Source organism: Botrytis sinoallii (genome assembly GCF_014898435.1).
Source record: "Botrytis sinoallii strain Bc 23 chromosome Unknown BSIN_002, whole genome shotgun sequence".
Taxonomy (NCBI): domain Eukaryota; kingdom Fungi; phylum Ascomycota; class Leotiomycetes; order Helotiales; family Sclerotiniaceae; genus Botrytis; species Botrytis sinoallii.
In genome coordinates this window covers 394,728-412,522 of record NW_024066029.1, presented here as the reverse complement: position 1 = coordinate 412,522, position 17,795 = coordinate 394,728, and the positions used below count along the sequence as shown (strand labels likewise).

Genomic DNA, 17,795 nt, shown 5'->3' with positions numbered 1-17,795 from the left:
ACCATAACCAGTACAAAACTTTGCACCATCCTACCATTATTGGCCGGGCCATGTAAAATATAGTGCCGCGAATGTTTTCCATTTATTTGTCAACCTACAGAAAGAAGCTAGAGGTAATTATATAGGAGAGAAATTTCGCGTAGCATTTGAACATGCCAGCTCCGGGGTCGGGGTCTAGGAACAGGAAGAAGTGTGAGAAGTTCAGGCAATGACCCCGAGCAGATAAGAGCATGTTATACATTGGATGATAGCCACTGCAGACGACACGGTTCGCTTCTTTGAGCATAAGAATTAGGCAGTTCAATGGATGCATCCATGGGAAAAGGATCAATGAATAATCTCAAGATTTTACTACGTAATACTAGATCAGACACGAAACCCCGTTTGGGGAGTTGTGTAATTGTATTCAGGTCAAAATCTCTGGCCACTGCAGAACCAATACTCCCTGGTTCTTCCCTCTCGCTATCACGTATGACCTTGCGCGCATGCTCGTAATTTATGCTTCCTCTGCACATAATCATCCCATCCCTTTGAGCTTCAGACCAAAATTGGGCAAGCTGGTAATAAACCCAAGTTCCATTTGGATTTCATCCTTGGGCTTTCGTAGCTCTTGAGGCATTTTAAATGGATACTTTCTATGACGCATTGAATTTTGGTATTTCCGATAATGGCTCGTATTCTCGATGGATTGGCGAACCATCGTTAATCACTTTTCGAGAATCTGCTGAACCATCATTCTAAATCAAGAAAATCTCACTTGGAAGCTGATCCTGCTGGCGTGACTGGAGTTGATTTCGAAGAATCCGCGGCTGAAGAAGATTTTGGGGAGTCTGCGACTGGAACATCCACGCGAGCTCTTCCACCTCCATTTCTACCACCCCTCCTACCCATAGTTCCACCTCTACCACCACGCGGAGCGGGATTAGCAGATGGTGGTGCAGGTGCTCTTGGGGCCGGAACAGCACGTGGTACAGGATTTGCAGTATTCCCCTTTCGTGGCATAACGTGAACGGTGCCTTGGGCCACGGAAACTGGGTTCGCAGCCATTGCCTTCTTTAAGCCTTCTGCATCTTCAAAATCGGCATATGCAAAGCCTTTCTTTTTGTCTATTTCAACCATAGAGACCTTGCCAAACTTCTCTAATGCTTCTTTTAGCAATGGTTCGGTCACGCCTTGAGACGGATTGGCATGTTTGATGAAAGCTTGTCGGGAAATTTTGGATGAAACATCCACCTGAGCTTTTGACCCTCGGTTTGAAGTAGCCTGTTGAGATGCTACCGTAGCTGAAGTGGCTGGAGTAACTTTTGGAGTTGGTTTTGATTGAACTTGGGGAGTAGATGAGGGCTGAGAAGTGGCGGTACTTGGTCGTTGCTGGGGTCTTTGATTATCGGGCTTTCTTAGCAAAACCATAGGTGTGGTTGGGGCAGAAGTAGTGGTAGTTGATGGCTTATTGGTAGACGATTCGGTATTGTGATTTTGATTACCTCTCCTAGATCTTCGGCTACCTGATTGGGCGCTAGGCTGAGCGGGAGGAACTTTTGGACCTGTAGGTGTTGTAGGAGTAGCTGGGGAAGATGCGTTGTTGTTAGAAGTTGCGGTGGGCTTTTCAGTAGACTCCGCCTTTACTGCACTAGCTGTATCACGTTTGATACGACGATGCGCCTGCGAAGGATTGAGTCCGAGATCACGTCGAAGCATACGAACATGAGCAGCGACAACGGCTTGTCTTTCATTTGCAGGAATTTTAGAAGTATCAAGCTTAGGTACATTCTTTTCAGTACTAGATTGAGAAGATGCGGAGGCTGCCGATGAGGTTGATGCAGCTGCTGTTCTCTTGCCAGCTTCCCTGTTCAAAATCTTGACAGCTTCTTGTGTGGTTGCAACTTTGTCGGATTTGGAATCCTTGTTGGACTTTTTCCCATCACCTGTAGAATTTGATCCTTCACTTGTCTTGGACTTTGAAGATTCCTGTTTCTTTGCTGCTTTGGCTGCTGATTCCTTCGACTTATTGGCCTTCTTGTCTTTCAAAAATTGAACCAAGGGAGTTACTGTGACCTTCTCGGCCTTTCCTGTTGAGGGATCTTCGCCCTCTGCGCCAACTTCTTTTGTGGTAACTGGATTAGCTAGGCCCTCCAGAAATGCCATGAATTCTGGGTCTTGATCGATTGTACCAGCCCGGGCATCTGTACGACGTTTGAGACCTGCGGGGACTCTGCTGTATGGCGCAAATTCGACAGTGGGTGGTCCAATAAGACAAGAATTTGTGTATGTATTTTTTGCATCTTCAAAACTGGATTTTCGCACGACGTCGGAGAATGGCAAAAGATGATCACTATTCGTCAAGTGAAGATATGCTCGAGAGGGACGGGATGGTTTGGAAGGGCTGTATATATTTGTAAGTAATGTCGGCGCATTCTTCGCGAAAGAACATACTCTTTAGAATCCTTTCCTGGTTTGTATTGAAACCAATCAACCTTCCCTTGCCCTACCTTCCATTCGTCACCAAGCAATGAGCAGAATTCAGTCTCAGTCAATCCGGGAGCCAGTCTGCGAACAATGAGTTTCGTTTTGGAACTTGCTGGCTTGCTAGCAGATTGTTTGGATGTATTTCCCGATGTCTGAGTAGTTGTTACAGAAAGAACACCATTGGTATTATTGCGAGATCCTGCTGTGGTAGCCATTCCGAATGGTAGTTGTATAACGGATGAAGCTTTGAGGTCGACTTTCGATCAGATTATTGCGCCGAATGATCTGGGGCCTGTGGGTCTGAATAATTGATATTCACGTTCCTTAATTTGTACGGGCTTGCAGATTCATGAGAAGCACATTGATGTAAAGAATTGCGACGCCCATCTATTGGAGAAATCACCAACTGGCTTGTATTACGTTTGTGCAAGTAGGAAATAGCATTATTGTACTCGAATATATGATTGCTGATAAGGTTCAACGTGGGGCATCACTTCTGAGGGAATGCCCTTGGGTCGGAAAGCCTAACCACCGAGAATACGGTCACCATTCACATAATCTATGTCAACTTCTTCGGTTATACTACGATATCGGGCATAGCGCAGCATGATTCCAAGTGCACCCTCAGATGAGGCAGTTGAAGAGGTATTCTATCAGGAGGATTACGAACCATCACATTAAGACGACTACGACAACTCCCAGAAAGCCAATATCAGCTCTCAATAGGGCATTGAACAAACCAATTGCGACAATTCCAGAGTTAGAATTGTTGAAAAGAATTCCATACCAACAAGCTATACCTGCAACCTCGAGACGGTTTTAGAAAACCCGGCAGATCTCAAAGAGGATTCAGGAACAGACTCAACTCTCCTAAAGTCGAGAAATTTTGAGTCGCCATATAGTCCTGCTTGTTCACGCATCCAAAAGGAAACTCAAGACTTCGCCATCACCTTATCAGAATACACAACATGAGTCCCACGGTACCCCGCCCTGGAGCTGCGAAATTGGGACCTCGTTCCGGTCTGGAGGAGTGGTTAGCAGAGGCGAAACAATGTCATTATTTACCAGAGTGGGCAATGAAACAACTTTGTGAGATGGTAAAGGAGTGCTTAATGGAAGGTAACACCCTTCCGAATCATCATTTTGTATCTTCTTGTACTGATCCTTCCCTCGACAGAGTCAAATATACAACCTGTCGCAACTCCTGTTACCATTTGTGGTGATATCCATGGACAATTTTACGATTTACTCGAACTCTTCCGTATCGCTGGTGGTATGCCGGGCGAGACAAATGTTCAAGCCCCCACCACTGTGATCAATACGGATGCGCTCGAACCACCTACCGAGATTACAGATCCAAAATTGAAGAAGAAGATACGAAGTAGTGACAGTGGTGTGGAAAGCGCAAGTGGAGGAGACGATGATGATGACGATGATGAACCTCGAGGACGACCACGTACTGCAGGTGGATTAAATCGTAGTACGAGTTCTGGAGTAGATTCTGGGATCAATGTTAACAACAATCAAGTCTCTGGAAATGGGAACCAAAATTTTATCTTCTTGGGTGATTTCGTCGATAGAGGATATTTTAGTCTGGAAACTTTCACATTACTTATGTGCTTGAAAGCTACGTAAGTGAATCACTTCATTTGGTCTGACCCATCTCTAACGATATTAGATATCCTGATAAGATTACTCTCGTTCGCGGAAATCACGAGTCTCGTCAAATCACGCAAGTATACGGGTTCTACGAAGAATGTCAACAAAAATACGGCAATGCTTCGGTTTGGAAATCTTGCTGTCAAGTTTTCGACTTCCTCGTCCTTGCAGCAGTTGTTGATGGAGAAGTTCTTTGCGTTCACGGTGGTTTGAGTCCTGAAATTCGAACAGTTGATCAAATTAGAGTTGTCGCACGTGCTCAAGAAATTCCTCATGAGGGTGCTTTCTGTGATCTTGTATGGAGTGATCCTGAGGATGTTGATACTTGGGCTGTTTCTCCTCGTGGGGCCGGTTGGCTATTTGGAGATAAGGTTGCTAATGAATTCAATCATGTCAATGGTTTGAAGCTTATTGCCCGTGCTCATCAACTTGTCAACGAAGGATACAAGGTATGCTATCTTACCTGCTAAGATGAGAACGGAGATATGCTAACATTTTTCAGTATCATTTCGCACAAAAATCTGTCGTTACTGTCTGGTCAGCTCCTAACTACTGTTACCGATGTGGTAACGTCGCTTCGATTATGAACGTTGGAGAAGATCTCAATCCTAAATTCAGCATTTTCAGTGCCGTACCAGAAGATCAACGTGCAGTTCCAGCTGGTCGGAGAGGTGCTGGGGATTACTTCCTTTAATTATACCACACGTTCTTTACTGTCGATACATTCTCCAATTTCAGGAGATGTATACTGGATATCCACTTAGGCGTTTGTTTTTTAAAGGTCGGCATTTTATGAAGGCGTCTGTTTGGTCACATTACCCCTGTACAACAATAGTTGAATCTGGTTTCTGTCTTTTGCTTTTTAATCTAAATCGAGATGATGGGTTTGGCTTGGCCTGATCTGGCTATTTGACACGGAATAGGTGTGGAATGAAAGGTATCTATGGATCTTAGACCTTATGAGTTGATGAGTTGATGAGAGATGGTTCAAGAAATACATGGCATGTTATATGAAGCGTAGCATAAGCATACAAGATGATGATACAAATTCGAGTCGTTGCATTTCGAAATTCTCAAAGTCATCTCTTGCAAAAACACATGTGAAAATGTGAAAATGGTCCAGTTCACCGCCAAGCATGTAGAGTAAAGGGCCTCCAATTGAATATCGAGGAAATTCGGGGACTTTTGATGTATCTATGCGTGCTAGCATCTACCTACCCCGCACAACCGTGCCGTTCTTACTTTGTGACTCAGGTTGATGTATGGATAGATGAGTCTTTTTTTGTTCGACATCAATTGTATTGTTAAGTGTTTTTGGGTTCGAACCTGGCTTTCTCTCGTGAACTTGTAGGATCACATTATATTACATTATCTCCTTGGGCAAATCAATCGTATACATCACTTCTCCCACCTACCTACATATATATATACATATATATTCCTCATCCATCTGACCGGAACCCTCGATTTTTCATTGACTTATTTATCTTTGGCAATTTTCCTCAGTTCCTCAGTTCCTGAAGTCCGATTCATAGAAAACTAAAGAAAAGAGAAAAAAAGCTAAGGAAAATGGTTAAATACTTCCCGTCTATCTCTCCAGAATTAGCGGAGTGGGCAATGGCTCAGCCGGTCTTCTTTACAGGCTCAGCGCCGACGTATGGGAAGCATGTTAATCTTAGTCCGAAGGGGTTGCCGTGAGTATCTGTTTTTTTTTGGTTTTGGGGAAGCTAGGGTGATGGAAAGGGGGGAGGAAGATGAGGTGTTGGAGACAGACGTGATATGGATGATGAGATGGAGGGAATGGGAGGGGAAAGCGGAGAAAGAGTAGAGGAAATATTTACTGATGTTTTGGTGATTAGAGACGCGACGTTTAAGATTTTGGGACCGAATAGTTGTGCTTAGTGAGTTGTTGTTCCCTTTCCTGTTTCTTTTTCGATGGGGAAGTGGAAGATTCGAAATTTTTGGAGGACTGCGATGATGTGTGACTTTAGTGGTCATTGATCTTGGTGATACGTGTGGTGGTGGGCTTCCTTTTTCGACTCGGAACTTGTGTTGTGGTGTTTCTACTATTTGTCGATTTCATGCACCTTGATATCGTCATTGTTTCTACTCGCGGCCTCCAAGTTTGCGGATGATGAATCTGATGCTTCAACAGTATCGATGCAACTGGTTCGGGCGTCGAGACTATCAGCCATATCTATGGTTCGTTCATTATTTTCCTTCTCCTCTGCTCTCCCCCTTCCACAAAAAGCAACCTTCTAAATTCACCATCTGCCCCTCACTAACTTCCTCCAAGAGAATAGTCGCGTAACAATCATGTTCTGTTCTTTCACCTCCTCTCCCCGCATTATGCGATTTTTCTGTACGGGACGTGTAGTCGAATGGAATACACCTGACTTTGCACCTCTATTGGCTAGAATGGGAAAGTCGAATGTGGATGGTGCGAGAGCTGTGATCTTGTTGGATGTCTGGAAGGTGTGTTTTCTTTTTTCTTCCACTGATTCTCATGAATGCATCTTATGATTTAGCGCAATGGAATTCTGCTCTTGACTTCAAGAAATGGAGTGTTCGAGACAAATGGGAGACATTCAAAAGAAAAGATTATTGACAGGAACATTAGGTCCAAACATCTTGTGGCTACGGCGTCCCCCTTCTTACGCCGCTTCCTGTTCAAATTGACAATCCATCATCTGGTCCCTGGACCGATCGTAAAACTCTAGGCCACTGGGCCGGTCAAAAAGTAGAGAAAAACGAAATGCATGATTACCAATTGTTGAACAACAGTTACTCACATGATGCGCTACCTGGATTGAAAAGTGCGCGCAAACAGAAACTGGGGAATAGTGCTATAAGAGTCAAGGTTGATGAGGCGATGTTCTGGGGAAGGAGAATTGTGAAGGGGGAATGGAGAGGTGTGATCTTGGGAGTATTGATGGGTTTGTTTATGGCGTTGCTAATGAGAGTATGGGGCAAGGAGGGAGGACTCGAAAGTGTAGTAGGGAGAGTAACAGAGGTCAGAGAGATGATGGGGAATTTGACGGGGAGGAATCATTTGGAAGTTGAGCTCTGAGGGAATAAAGCCGCTATACTTTCCTTTTCTCTAGTTTCGAACTTTTTTTGGAGCTCAGTTTGGAGATAGTCAATATGATTAGATACTCAGGTGATCTTACATAAAGAAGTTGCTCAAAGTTCAAATTGTATATCGATAGTAGACAAGTCCTTCCGTCTGCCGTTACCCATGGTAGACAAGATGTAACCTTACACGCGTCACCAACCAACAATCTAATCTCCCCATCCCCTTGAAGCCTTACCTCTTTCCTTCCACACCATCTCATCTTCCCCAGATCTCTCAAACGGTTTGTCATAAGCACACCGTCATTTTTCATTTTCCATCCCTTCCCATTGCAATTTTAAAATTGTCTGGTGATGGTGGCGTTGGTCAAGCTTTTTCGCCAAGCATTGCTTATTTGTCTATCTGGAACATTTTTGTCTGGGATTTCGCGGATATTTGTTCAAATTTGATTCAGATAGGTTTTTTGAATATTGATTGATTGGCGATGCTAGGCCTTATACTCGAAGACATCAGAGCCCACGATGAAAAAGGGTGCGGAGTTGCTGATACTACCTGAATACGGTATCAAGCTATATATCGATCCATCAAACTCGCAGCTTTCGTGTTTATCCCTGACAACGGTATCAGAAACAACATGTCGAAAGATAACATCAGATTTCTTCGGTCCTGTTTGCAGAATCAGAATTCTCTATACGGGGTCTTTCATCCAGGAGTTCATTTCATTAGATCTTAACTTTATTTTGATCCGTCCAGTACGAGAAGTCGGAGTGCTGCTTTGAAGGGATTCTCGTATTCAAGTTGCTGTTCCTGGTATTGAGTGGAAGAGAGAAGTTCGGAGGGGTGATGTGAAGGAAGGTGGACGGCTGGACGGTTAATGCAGCATGGTTGATCTACACTTAGTAATATTTGTTGATGGCTTGGCTATCGAAAACAAGGATGATAGATAGACTTTTCGGTACGCATTGTGGGTGTCACTTTAACTTGGTATATTATTGTTATTTTATTCAAATTTTAATAGGCGAAGTCAATTGCTCATCGGGCATTGTATCGCTCTGTTTCGAGGTCTTGTGATCTTTGTAATTAATATCTTCATCTCTTCAAATCATTTATTGTCATCTCGAGGGGGAAACGAAATTGCCGTTCACTGGTGTTCCTTTCCTATGTGGTTACCCCCTCGGATGTTTGTACAAAGTATAGTAAATGTGCAAGTGCTAAGTATGCCCTTTTGGTTAAAGATCCTCAATACATGCATGTAACCTTACTCATCAATCGCCCCAAAGTTCAAACGCCTTGATGCCGTCCGGATATCATCAGGAGACTTGTTCCTGACTGGTGGCTCAGGGTGGCTCACCCTAACATCTCGTATTCCATATCACAACCCTTACACTTACACTTGGGGACCATGAAAAGTATGGATATCTTAATTGGGGTAGGATATGGTATGCAGGAAAGATCGGGGTTGATTTCGGTTTATATTGGCTCTTCCTTTTGTTTTGATTTCTTTTGTTTTTGACATTGTTTACCCTCTTTCTGTTTTGCGTCTTTTTTTTTTTTTTACATAATTGAAGAGCTTGTGATTATTTCATCATCTTTTGATTCATACATACATTCAGTCTCTCGTTCTGCTTGTATCGTACGCATTGCACTTGTATTTCGAGTAGTTTACTCTTGTTCCATACCTCCATTCGTTACAGTCTTTTGCCCTCGGCTTTAAACAACATCACGATGAAGTACTCACTTATTCCACTCGTTCCCCTTTTCGCGGGTTTATCTCAAGCTGCAAGTAGTGATGATTGGGCTGGGAGATCTATCTATCAGGTTATCACAGATAGATATCATCGATCCTCAGATTTAGATGCTCCTTGTAATATTACAAATTATTGTGGAGGTACTTGGAATGGCATCACGGAGAATCTGGATTATATCCAGAATATGGGATTCACGGCCATTCAAATTAGTCCTGTCAATTTGAACATTAACAGTACGACGATTTATGGACAAGCTTTCCATGGATATTGGCAAACTGTAGGTTTTCTCTTGGCCGAGCTTCTCTCTGTTTGCATGCAATTGGCTTGCTATTGTGATAGCATGGAAAGTTCTAACATCAATATTCTAGTCTCTTTACGATCTTAACCCAAACTTCGGTTCAGCAGATGATTTGTTGAAACTTAGTGCAGAACTTCACAAGAGAAAAATGTACCTCCTAGTCGATGTCGTCGCTAGTGAGATGGCTGTTGACATTGGAGACCACAACATGACAGCAGGAACCAAGATCGATTATTCTGCTTTCTCTCCCGCTCCATTCAACGATGAAGCATCATACAACTCATACTGCCCAATCATCGATTGGCAAAACCTCACAGAATATCAAAATTGTTGGTTGGGATACACCGGAGTCGCAACTCCAGATATCAAAACGGAGAATAAAGAAATTGCAGCTGCACTAGGAACCTGGATTAAGGAGCTCGTCGCCAATTACTCCATCGATGGAATTCGAGTCGATGGTGCTAAACAAATCACATATGATTTCTTCCAAGATTTCGTCGAAGCGGCCGGTGTGTATCCATTGGGAGAAGTAGATGATGGTGATGCTGCTTTCACTTGCAATTATCAACAGTACACTGAGGGATTGGAGAACTACCCAGTTTATTTCTCAACCATTCGGGCCTTTACCGCTGGAAAAATGTCCGATTTAGTCGATATGGTCAAGACTGTGGGAGCTTTGTGCAAATCTCCACAATATCTTGCCAATTTCATTGAGAATCAAGATCAACCGCGTTTTGCATCTTACAATGATGACGAGACTGTAAGTTTTTTCCATTCATCATCTCATACCGAATTACTGACGCAAAACAGCTCGCAGCCAACGCAATGGCCTTCACAATCCTCGCAGATGGTATCCCCAAGTACTACTATGGACAAGAACAACATCTCCAAGGCAACTATTCTCCATACAACCGTCAAGCTCTCTGGGAAAGTAAACCAAGCACAACTGCTCCTCTCTACACTATGACAGCTACTCTCAATACCCTCCGTAACCACGCTATCTCCATAAACTCAAACTACATCACCAATTCATCCATCCTACTCCACAGCGACGATTCCACATACGCAACACGTAAAGGACCAAACGGTGTTCAAATCGTCTCAGTACTTTCCAACCAAGGTTCCAAAGGAGGAGCTTACACCCTCGCCGTCAACAGCGCCGCAGACGCTGGAACAAACATGACAGAAGTCATCACATGTAAATCATACATCGCAAGTGAAAACGGAACGCTCTTCGTCGAAATGGACAAAGGAGAACCAAGAGTCCTTTTCCCTAGCTACCAGATGAATGGAACAGGTGTTTGTGGATTTGACGTCGATGCTAGTGCGGGAACAGCAACAAGCACAGGAACGGCAACTGGAAGCGCAGCTAGTGCTTCGAGTACGAAGAAGGGAGATGCGAGTGGATTGAGGGTTGCGGGATGGGTGTTTGCGGGTGCAATGGGTGCATCTGCTTTGGCTTTTATGTAGAGGGATTCTTGGGGATTGAGTTGTGGTTAGGGGTCGGGCTACTACATGTAATGATTACTAGGTAGGTATCTGAGTGATAAGCTTGATGTCTTATGTGTGTGTGTATTTGTTTCTAGTTCGATGTACTGCGTGCGTGCATGCATGTATGATGGGATTGGATTGGATGATAGATATCATGCCGATATTTCTAGGAATGGAAGGTGGATTATGTGGAAAGGAAGAAAGGAAGAAAGAAGAAGAAGAACCTCGGAAATAAGATTATATCGACTTTTATTTACTTAACAAAAATTAATCAATTAATTATTTTCACATGATTGTTTTGTGAACTTCTATGTTATTTATTTATGGATGTTTTTCTGTAGATCTTCATAAAAGTGAAGAGGATGCATGCTTCGTTGTTTGCTTGTAGGTTGCATATTGACATATTCATGGTCGTCCTAATTGACATATATACCCGCATCTTACACTTCCAAGGTTACTTGTATGCTCAAGCAAGTCAGAACACAAAGCTCGGGATGGATGAATGAATGAAGAAACCATGACCTTTATCGTGTTATTCATCCAAGTAATCATTCCCCATACAGATAGAAAAGCGAAAAGAATTCGTTGTATTCTTACATCTTATCTTACCTACCTATGTAGATACGCCCTACCATATCATATCATATCATATCTCTACCCCATCTCATCAAGATCTCCAGACCACCCTAGCTCCTCGATAAGATCAAGGCACGTGAAAGGGTAACCATGGAAAGGAAAGAAGATCTTAGCGTCAGACTATCAGCGAAGCTACCTACCTCACCATCTCCCGCTTTCTCACACCCGTCTCCTGATTTGACATGACGTGATGTCATGCGATGTGATTGAATAGGATAGGATAGGTTAATCTCAGATCACATGAACGAAGGAAGGGAAAATGAAATGATTTTTGTTGCGTATCTGCAGTAGGAGGAACCTGGTCCAGCTGAAGTGGAGTTCTGGGAGGCGGGATTGGGGACTGGACTGGGGTGTTTACGTACATGATGTGTGTGATTTTTCGATTATGGTTGGTTGATGTTTTGTCTTGTTGAGTGAGTACTTGCTTGTATGTTGGTCGCGGTCTCGGATTAGAGAAGTGGTTAGATGGATGACTTTGTTCTTGGAATCGCGCTCGGTTTGTTGAGTCTGTTTATTTGGATTTGGTTGATTGGTCGATGGCGAGGAGATTGGAATTCGTGCGGGGGATTGATATTGATGGTAGTTCTATCGTTTTTGTTGCGAGAAGGGATATGGGGATTCCGTTTCAATTGGGGTTTTTGTTGTTGATTGGGAGAGTTGTTCGATATCGAGAATTCCTGCGAGACGGGGGTTTTGGATATATGGTCCAACTCTGAAGATTGAATCTTATGTTTTCAATGTTGGCGGGCTGCTCTTTGTCCATTTAATTATGTGGTAGAGTCTGGGCACAGTTGCATCTTACTTTTTGTTCTACATCCAGATTGTTTCTCATTACTATTCTGTACACATTTATGCTACCTCGAATGTTAATAGCATCTATACCTAGGGAGAAGTTACACAAGCCATGCTACCTGAGTAGTCTGCGGCTTTCGATTGGCAAGACGAAGCTGCGGATTGATGAATCAGATGGGTGCATCTGGACCGAACATGAATTGGAGAGCTCTTTCATCTATTCTTACCATTCGATAAAACTCTCTTTCAAATCCCTTCTCTTTGGAATTTTATTTGGAATTTACCCCGCAATTACCCCTCATTGTGTCTTTTATGGCACAATCTCATCTTCTAGCTATTGTTGTTATTTCCCTACCTAATGTGTTTCTCGACATAGAAAGAGAGCCGGTACTTTCTGTCATTCATAGTTCCCTTGAACTCGCAAGTTAATTCGACTCACAACTCCCAAATAATTCAAACCTCATAACACATCATCAAAATGACATCTCTCAAACCTCGCACCATAATAATAATCGGCGCCGGCCCCCTCATGTCCCGTAGTCTCTCTCTCTACCTCGCTTCTCACAATTGGCAAATCATTCTCATCTCTCGCAATCACTCCTCTCTTCTTTCTCTCGCCTCAGAAATCAATGATCTCAACCCCAAAGCACCCAAAGTCCTCGTCCACCCAGGCGATGCTAGTATCCCATCTTCTCTCCACAAAGCTCTAGATTGGGCTGCGGAACAAGTGGGTGGAAAAGTAGATGTTCTTTGCTATAATGCTGCACATGTGGCTCCGAGTCCTATTTTGGAATTAAAACCCGAGGTTTTGACGCAGGATTTTAACATTACGGCGATGGGGACTTTGGTTGCTGGGTATGTTTATTTCATATATATCACAATATCAGAATTGGATCACTGGAAGGAGAAACACTAACTGCAACTCTGCAGACAATGGTACATTAATCACGCCAACACCTCCCATATTCCCCAAGGCGAACATCCTCTTTTTCTTGTTCCCGGTGGCCTACTTGATAAATACCCAGATCCTAACATCTCCGCTCTTTGCGCCACCAAAAGCGCAAGCCAATGTCTTGTCAAAATGTTTCAACAAGTTATGGCGCCAAAGGGAATCCTAGTCGGCGCACCAATTGTAGGAGGAGAAGTGGTAAAAGAGGGGAAGATGTCTCCAGATCGTATCGTGGATGGGGTTTTTAGGCCATTTTTTGAGGAGAGAGAACGGTATGGAGCGAATGAGGGGAAGTGGGTGTTGGAAAGAATTTGGTTGCCGGAGGGGGGGTATGGAAGTACAGGGACAGGTGGGATTGGAGGAAATGAGAGTGGGAAGTAAGGATTGTGCTAATAGGTTGACAGAAGTTTGATAAGGGGGGCTTTGCGTGGAGTTGGAGGGACGGGGGAGAGGAGAGGAAGGTGCGGTACGAAATTGTGAGTAGTGGTATGATTATGAATTATGACTAATGTGATTTTTCAATTTGAGGTCTTAGGGAATTAAGCATGCTATAATCAGCAATGATGATGATGGCAATTTGTTTCCCAGACAATTGGAGAGTACCTGGAGTCGTTCTTATTTTCAACAATCTCCTCGCTCGCCATTTCAAGGGAAATGGTAATATTTGTATCTAGGATGAATGGGTATAAGGCCAAGAAGAAAACACTTCATCCCAGAATTGATGTGGGTATAGAGTTATGGAGTTCTGTTCTCATAGTTCTGCAGTGTTGATTTGTTACTACAAATTCATGAACACGATTCTTGACGTGCAAGATATCTTTCGCCCCTCCGCATATTCTCTACAACAATAAACAACAAGGCTGAAGATACCCGAACTGTTCTTGGCATGGAGCTTGTCACTAGTCTTGGTGAAACAATGAAATCTTCGTGACTAAGTGTTGAAATAGAAATACTCGAGTACTTGTTTGTACGATATCATGACATTATATTTATCAGTAAGATGAACCAGGCTTTTTCACAAATACTCTCTCTGATTCTATCATACACCTGTTTCTAATCAACAATCAATCGATCTGATATCAAAATTTAAAGACATCACTCAGTAGCCGTTAGTTTAGAAAAGGGTTTGTCCCTTTACAATGCCAATATCAGCACAGAGTCACAATGCTGCTAAATAACGTAAGATCGGCAGAGAACCACTGTATGTAAGGGGAGCGGGAGCCCCAAGATTACCGTGTTCGGGCCGTCAAACGAGCTTGTAACTTTTCTCCACATGATAAGCTTTTGAGTATTTGCGACTTTTTAAGGACGACATATCATTGTGGCTCTTGGGAGGGTTTTTAGATCACTGGGTATCATCTCATCAAGGATGTTTGATTCTTGAAAAGAAAAGATCTATGATTGAGAGTGGCTACGCAACCAAAGGATTATTATCGATTGGATATAAAACTCAATGACGAAAATGCAACGTCTACATATCTGTCAGACAAAAGCAAATGCAGATATATCGGCTTGACTTGCTTTCCAGATTGATACTTGGCATTGACGACATCATCCGATAGATGACTCCTTCGAGGTTTGAACCAAGCAATGCCCAAAGTTTCTTGAATCAGGGAGAAGCTGTCATTGATCATATATCACACTTTACGATTCCTTGGTTGATGAATTCCAAAATGCTTGATCTGATTTTTATCCTTGCCGTTTCATAATTTTCATTGGATTACCAACGTCGTTTCAGCATCGGACGTCTGGTGTCTGATCAACCACGGTTAGATTCTTCCTTCCTATATATCTACATGATGAGTGGGAAAAGAATAGAGCAAGACGTCAAAACATGAGGTCAAGGATTCCATGTCGTTTCAAAGAATGAAAATCCTAGTGGATTTGTCGATGATTTGGATATCAGATTGCTGATGAGCGGTATACACGTATCGTTCTTGTGAAGAATGGGAAATATTCTTGAGAGATCAAATGGGCATATGTTGATATTTATGCTGATCTTTAGTCCTGGGAGTTGGGCACTACTTGCTGTTTGAATAAAGCCAAGGGATATGTTCATGTATCATAGTTGATCTAAGAAAAGAACTCCCCATCTCTCATATTTTCTCATCTCCCATTGATTTCAGAGCTTTTCTTCATGAATTATTATTTCTATTCCGTAATTTCATGAGACACTTGCTCATTATCTCCTACATGAGTTTCTCCGATATTACGATCCTAATTCATTCTGTACTCCGATTTCAATAGTCCAATGAAGTCCATTTGTTGACGCTCCCTACAAAAATTCTTTCATACTCTCATTTATATCGGCCATCCAAATGGGTGGATTTTCTCAGTCGAGATCGTTTCTCGGCGATGCTATATCGATAGCATCAACACCTCTACGAAATAGTTTCGAAATAAGTTGTCGATCTCCTGTTACACCACGACGACCGTATTCATCGAACAAAGATGGGGCAAAAGGATTATATGTTGATGTCGATCGGTCGAGAGGGAGCTCAATATATGGTGATTCGAAATTTCTTCAAACACCCCGGAATTATCTATTAACACCAAACGGCCGGGGAAACATGAAATCAAAAGAATCAGATGATGAGGATGAACAATTCGATTCATATTCAGGTACAACTTTAGCTTCGCCAGCCGAATCGTTGACCTTTCTTCCACGAACTCCATTATACAATGTAGATCCAAATACACCCGAAATCACCAAGCTCGGCACTTTTTCCACAATAAATATAATAGTCGGCAAAACCGTCGGAGTAGGGATTTACTCCATACCCAGTTCCATTCTCCAATCTGTAGGAAGCGTAGGAGCCAGTCTTACATTATGGGTCATCGGATCTCTGATTTCCTTCTGCGGGCTCGCAGTATATCTCGACTTGGGGACTGCGCTACCAAGATCCGGTGGCGAACGCATATATCTCGAGAGGATATTTAGACAACCGAAAATGTTGGCAACGTGTGCATTCATGAGTTATGTTGTGCTTCTCGGATTTTCAACACCCAATTGTATCGTTTTGGGAGAATATATAATGTACGCCCTTGAAATTGATGCAAATAGGTGGAATGTCCGTAGTATTGCAGTAGCAGTCATTACACTAATATGTTTCATCCACGCTCGCTACCAACGAACCGGTCTCCGCATAATCAACATTCTGGGCGTGGGAAAAATGTTCTTCGTCCTCATCGTAATTCTCTCCGGGCTCGCCGGCCTCCTCATGCGCATCGGATCCTCTTCCTCCATCATCCCCCGCCGTCTCAATCTCATTTCTACAGAATACATCCCCGGAGCTCCGCAACACCTCTCTACCGCCCAACGAAACTTCTCCCACCTCTTCGCAAACTCCTCTACCCAACCCCACGACTACGCCACCGCGCTCCTCAAAATCCTCTACTGTTTCCGCGGCTACTCAACCGCTAATCAAGTCCTCTCCTCCATTCGAAATCCCATCCCCACCCTCCGCACCGCAGCCCCTATTGCGCTTTCCCTCGTTTCCGCTGCCTATATCCTCGCCAACATTGCGTATTTCCTCGTCGTCGAACTCGACGATTTTCGCTCCGCGGGAGTAGTCGTCGCAGGGCATTTCTTCCGAAATATTTTTGGGAAAGTGGTTGGTGAAAATGTATTACCGATTGCGGTAGTAGTATCAGCCTTTGGAAACATCGCCGCGACAAGTTTTGCACAGGCGAGAGTTAATCAGGAACTTGGGAGAGATGGACTCTTACCCTTTTCTAATTTCTTCTCGGGAAAAGAAGGGGAAGCGCCGATCCCGGGATTGTTTCTTCATTGGTTTGTCAGTGTGTTGGTTATTGTCGTGCCTCCGCCGGGAGAAATATATAACTTCTTGGTGGATATTGGAGGATACCCCGTTTCGGTCATCTCGGTTGCTATTAGTGGCGGTTTGTTGTATTTACAACTTACACCGTCGGAAAAATACCAGTCGCCTTTTAAGGCGAAGAAGGTATATATTGTGATTTTTATGCTGAGTAATTGTCTTTTGTTGATTTTACCATGGATTAAACCGGCGGAGGAGAAGGGCGATGAAAGGTTTCCTTATTATGCGTATCCCGTGACCGCATTGGCGATTCTGGGGAGCGGAGTGGTTTATTGGGGATATTGGAGGTTGAGGGGAAAATGGACGAGAGGGGTTGAAGGGGGGTATAGAGAGAATTTGTTGGGGGAGAGAGGGTATGCGGAAATAGGGAGGGAGGGGGGGAAAGGACTGGGGACAAATGATTGGAGGGAAGGAAAGAGAAATGATGATGTGGATGAGAGTTTGGGGGAGAAGCTGAAGGTCAAAGAGAGTGGGAATGCGACGGGCTCGGGCTGTGCGTGTAATTGTGCGTGTACGACGAAGAGAAATGTGGTTAAGCTGGGGGATGGTGAAGAGAGTTGAGTTGGTGATGGGTGTTTTGACTTTGATCTATGGGAGGAAGAAGATGGCATTTGCTGAGGATTCGGGATAAGGGTACATATACATAGCGTCGGCGTTCTGTTCTGCAGAGGATAATACGGAAGGAAATGGCATGGCCGGGGAATGATACCATAGACTATATTCTACGATCTTATACGTAAACCTCCTTTCTACAAACTTCGCGCAGATGATACATTGTGCCATCGTATTTTCTTGTCGGTATTCACTAATCGCACCAACGATCTTTCACATCTGTCATTGTACA

The 17,795-nt window shown here is 43.5% G+C and overlaps 6 protein-coding genes across 6 annotated transcripts; 5 read left to right on the top strand and 1 right to left on the bottom strand.

Moving 5' to 3' along the window:
• Window positions 1-183: 183 nt before the first annotated feature.
• Window positions 184-2,908, bottom strand: EAF02_001351 (uncharacterized protein). Its single transcript, XM_038897399.1, has 2 exons — window positions 2,434-2,908; window positions 184-2,383 (listed from the first exon to the last, which is right to left on the bottom strand). Exons 1-2 carry the CDS (start codon window positions 2,679-2,681, stop codon window positions 754-756), a joined length of 1,878 nt encoding a protein of 625 aa, XP_038762374.1. The 5' UTR covers window positions 2,682-2,908; the 3' UTR covers window positions 184-753.
• Window positions 2,909-3,117: 209 nt separating this feature from the next.
• Window positions 3,118-5,191, top strand: EAF02_001350 (uncharacterized protein). Its single transcript, XM_038897398.1, has 4 exons — window positions 3,118-3,585; window positions 3,644-4,097; window positions 4,145-4,574; window positions 4,628-5,191. The coding sequence occupies exons 1-4, from the start codon at window positions 3,435-3,437 to the stop codon at window positions 4,817-4,819; spliced, it is 1,227 nt and encodes a 408-aa protein (XP_038762373.1). The 5' UTR covers window positions 3,118-3,434; the 3' UTR covers window positions 4,820-5,191.
• A 503-nt stretch (window positions 5,192-5,694) lies between these two features.
• Window positions 5,695-7,195, top strand: EAF02_001349 (uncharacterized protein; the record flags this gene model as incomplete). Its single annotated transcript, XM_038897397.1, has 5 exons — window positions 5,695-5,819; window positions 5,985-6,026; window positions 6,281-6,327; window positions 6,422-6,600; window positions 6,746-7,195. The coding sequence occupies 5 exons, from the start codon at window positions 5,695-5,697 to the stop codon at window positions 7,193-7,195; spliced, it is 843 nt and encodes a 280-aa protein (XP_038762372.1).
• Window positions 7,196-8,923: 1,728 nt separating this feature from the next.
• On the top strand, window positions 8,924-10,714 carry EAF02_001348 (uncharacterized protein; the record flags this gene model as incomplete). Its single annotated transcript, XM_038897396.1, has 3 exons — window positions 8,924-9,223; window positions 9,315-10,004; window positions 10,055-10,714. 3 exons carry the CDS (start codon window positions 8,924-8,926, stop codon window positions 10,712-10,714), a joined length of 1,650 nt encoding a protein of 549 aa, XP_038762371.1.
• Window positions 10,715-11,290: 576 nt separating this feature from the next.
• EAF02_001347 (uncharacterized protein) lies at window positions 11,291-13,981 on the top strand. The gene is made up of 2 exons (XM_038897395.1): window positions 11,291-13,018; window positions 13,094-13,981. The coding sequence occupies exons 1-2, from the start codon at window positions 12,642-12,644 to the stop codon at window positions 13,491-13,493; spliced, it is 777 nt and encodes a 258-aa protein (XP_038762370.1). The 5' UTR covers window positions 11,291-12,641; the 3' UTR covers window positions 13,494-13,981.
• Window positions 13,982-15,430: 1,449 nt separating this feature from the next.
• On the top strand, window positions 15,431-17,512 carry EAF02_001346 (uncharacterized protein; the record flags this gene model as incomplete). Its single annotated transcript, XM_038897394.1, has 1 exon — window positions 15,431-17,512. One exon carries the CDS (start codon window positions 15,431-15,433, stop codon window positions 17,510-17,512), a length of 2,082 nt encoding a protein of 693 aa, XP_038762369.1.
• Window positions 17,513-17,795: the final 283 nt, after the last annotated feature.

Bases quoted from the DNA above. Each gene is read 5' to 3' on its own strand.
- EAF02_001351 (XM_038897399.1), bottom strand. From the start codon at position 2,681: ATGGCTACCACAGCAGGATCTCGCAATAATACCAATGGTGTTCTTTCT. The intron at 2,384-2,433 runs GTATGTTCTTTC...AAATATATACAG, and splicing joins CCAGGAAAGGATTCTAAAGA to CCCTTCCAAACCATCCCGTC.
- EAF02_001350 (XM_038897398.1), top strand. From the start codon at position 3,435: ATGAGTCCCACGGTACCCCGCCCTGGAGCTGCGAAATTGGGACCTCGT. The intron at 3,586-3,643 runs GTAACACCCTTC...TTCCCTCGACAG, and splicing joins AAAGGAGTGCTTAATGGAAG to AGTCAAATATACAACCTGTC. The intron at 4,098-4,144 runs GTAAGTGAATCA...TAACGATATTAG, and splicing joins CTTATGTGCTTGAAAGCTAC to ATATCCTGATAAGATTACTC.
- EAF02_001347 (XM_038897395.1), top strand. From the start codon at position 12,642: ATGACATCTCTCAAACCTCGCACCATAATAATAATCGGCGCCGGCCCC. The intron at 13,019-13,093 runs GTATGTTTATTT...GCAACTCTGCAG, and splicing joins ATGGGGACTTTGGTTGCTGG to ACAATGGTACATTAATCACG.